This window comes from Sinocyclocheilus rhinocerous, unplaced genomic scaffold (genome assembly GCF_001515625.1).
Source record: "Sinocyclocheilus rhinocerous isolate Xijiao unplaced genomic scaffold, SAMN03320098_v1.1 scaffold625, whole genome shotgun sequence".
Classification (NCBI taxonomy): Eukaryota; Metazoa; Chordata; class Actinopteri; order Cypriniformes; family Cyprinidae; genus Sinocyclocheilus; species Sinocyclocheilus rhinocerous.
Window position 1 is genome coordinate 488,145 of NW_015646350.1, and position 3,299 is coordinate 491,443.

Genomic DNA, 3,299 nt, shown 5'->3' on the forward strand with positions numbered 1-3,299 from the left:
TTAAACAATTAGAAACAAAACAGAATCATGCATGTATGTATAGTTTAATACAAAGGACCGAAAACCAATCACAAAGAGTACTTCATTAAAAAAGTTGAGATGCAGTAGGATGGGGGATAACCGCCATAAAGTCTTGAGACATGTTTTTAAAAAGTTGAACTTACATTAATTTTACATGGCTTTCTAAACATGCGGCTCTCTTGTGCGTCTCGCACAACGTCTCGAGTGCAACCAACGGTGATAGAAGTCCCTCTAGAAAATGTGATAAATATGCATTCTGTGTGAACGGTTTGGTTTCGGTTTTGACGTAAACAACATCATCTCCGCATTGATGTTCTTTTTTCCCTCAATATTTTGAATGAAAAACGTAGCAGCGACGCATCTAGTGGGTTCAACTGGATAGGCTAACAAAAGCATTAAAAGACTTACATCGTCATCGCATCTCGTGCGCCGCTGATAAGGCTGCCTGATGCACACCTAAAATTCGAATGCAACGTTTTTGCATTCGAATGTGGATCTTTATTTTAAATTCGACGAATATTTTAAATTCGAATTTTTTTTTGACAGCCCTATTGTCAATACTGTTCTCTATGATGTTGTTTTGCAGATAGAGAGACGGAGTGGAAAGAAACAGACTGAGAGAGAGAAGAAGAAGAAGATTCTTAGTGATCGCCGCAAACCTTTGGACATCGACAATGCCAGCAACTCTGCTCTCAGGTTTGGAGAGTCATTGGAAATTTAACTAATTAATATGGCACATCAAGCACAAAGAAATGGAAACTGCCTCATGGGCAATATAACGCCTTTGCGCTTCGGGCGTCCCGAGTTCGAGTCCCAACTCGCATACCTTTACCTATCCCGCCCCCCCTCTCTCCCACTTCACTTCCTGTCAAGGCAGCAATGCCAAAAAATAAGTATTTAAGAAATGAAAATTCTGCCATTTTATTCACTTATATGTTTTTATTTTTTATTTTGAAGAATAGGGGCAACCAAACTGTTTTAATTACCATAAGAAAAAAAATCAGAATCTAATTTTTGATCAACAAAAGAATTACATGATGGTGCATGATGACAGAATTGTGATTTTTAGACGAATTATCCCTTTAAAGAGTGTTCTTAAGCACACAAGCAGTTGATTAGTGTTAACTAATTCAGTAAGACTTTTTTTTAACCAGTTCTTAACTTCTGTAATATAATTCCATATACTACAAATACAAATAGTAATTAAGCAGATTCAATCATATAAAAACAATGATACTTTCTCTTTCTTTTTCATCAGGGAGAAAACAAAGGAACTGTGGAGCTGGATGCGTCAACTAGAAGCAGAGAAGTTTGAGTTACAGTACCAGTTTACCAAACAGAAATATGAGGTAAGCTGAAGACTAAATCACTTTGAGTTGTCCTAGAACCCACGGAGTCACCATGAAATCAGAAACGACCCTGTTTTGGTCTCAATGTGTAAGAATCATCACTGCATGTTATATAAATGTAATATCTTGGTCTTCCTTACTGGCTGTGTCACTCTGTGCAGGCTATTGGTTAATGTTAAGCAGTAGTCAATTGACGCTACTATTGTCAGCACTGCAGGCTTACAGTTAAAGCAGTAAATAAATGCCAGTTTACATCAATATGATAAAGTCTGCAGCATCATATTATTTAAGTAAAATGGGTTATGTATATCATTTCATGCTGACTCTATTGAAATGATTTCAAAGAAAAGCATTCTTATCCACTTGCATCTAATGTCTTCCTGGATCTAATTATATGGAAACAAAATGAAAGTATTGCTCAGAGTTTGCACAAATAACTCATTCATCACACTCTCATTATCCTGTGTTCCGTGAGATGTTTAGTGTTTTTGATTGTGGATCTCTCTACAGATCAATGTCCTGAGGAACAGAGTCAGTGACCACCAGAAAACGTGAGTTCATCTGTGTCTGGCCAACCTGATTTCATGAGAAAGCTATTTTACGAGGTAGCGATTTGGTATGAATTCACCCAATGTGATTTGTATTGCAACGTACGACTTAAAAAAAATAAACATGGAATAAACACCCCTAAAATTAACCGTCAATACTAGGTATGTTAACATGCACTAATTTTCGTCAAAATAAATTCACATACAGTTTCCATTTGCCGCGTTCAGATGTGGAGAAAGCCACCGCAATAATGTCACTGGAGCTACCACGAGAATAAATGCCTTGACAACATATCTAAAAAGCTGACACTTATGTTAGACTAGGGCTGGGTGATAAAACCATAAGAATAATTATCTCTATATAATTTCCCTCTAATTATCTAATTAAAGAAGTTTGAGAATGTTCAATATAATGTTTATGCACTATGCAAATATTAGTAAGACACCAAAATTAAAGTCAGTTTAAGCCAAAATAATTTTGCAGGGCAATTTTATTTGCATTTTGACTGTGCTAGTGTCTATTTCATACACACAACATACACAGTTTGGCAAGTGTTTGTCAGCCCTTTCAGTCTGATTTAAATGTAATTTGGATCAAGCTCAGTTGGATCAATTGAGGAATTTACAAAAAGGCTTTTCAGTCAGACTGAGCCATCAATCCAATTATAAACTGATTATTTGGGTGCATGTAAATATAGCTATTGTGGTGTTAGCAGATTACACCAAAAAAAACATATGCATGAGATCATACAAATTCATATGAATTACCCACCAACTCGTCAAAATGTAAAATAGTTGAATTTCATAACTAAATGTTGAGTTGCATTATTACGCAACATCTACTCATCATCAAATCTCTGCATGCAGATCAATAATCTTGGCACTCAGAAGGTTGGCAAGTTGGTGTTTGTTGTCCACTGAACTGGATCTGGCATTATTTTGGTTTTAACTCATGGGTGATTCTATAATTGGAGATACATTTGGCATTGCAGAAAGTTAAGAAAAAAAACTTTTCACTAACAGAATATTTTTTCAATATCTTATTGAAAACATATTTAATTTTAATAATTCAGTGCTTGCCAAACACAAGTTACTTGCTTTTTTTTACTTTTAATGAAAAAAAAACTAATGTCTTTATGGTATTGTTTGTCAACACTGTTATGGACAAATTAACCAATGTGTAGAAATAACAATAAATCATAACAGGAAAAATCCTTCTTGTTTCATTAGACAAACAGTCCTTACATTCCATCACTTGAAACTGAGATAATATTTCACCTATGCATACCTTAAAAATTAAAAAAAAAAACCTGTCTTCACAGAACCGTCCACTTGGAGCAAATATTTTTCATCTGAAAATGTATTATATACAATATCCAGT

The 3,299-nt window shown here is 34.9% G+C and overlaps 1 protein-coding gene across 1 annotated transcript in view; it reads left to right on the top strand.

Moving 5' to 3' along the window:
* The window catches only part of tnnt2a (troponin T type 2a (cardiac)), an 18,638-nt gene that overhangs the window by 10,691 nt on the left and 4,648 nt on the right, over nucleotides 1–3,299 (top strand). Inside the window, exons 11-13 of the mRNA XM_016511374.1 lie at nucleotides 608–717; nucleotides 1,280–1,370; nucleotides 1,881–1,921. Coding sequence (XP_016366860.1) covers nucleotides 608–717; nucleotides 1,280–1,370; nucleotides 1,881–1,921 — 242 coding nt within the window. The remainder of the gene's footprint in view (nucleotides 1–607; nucleotides 718–1,279; nucleotides 1,371–1,880; nucleotides 1,922–3,299) is intronic.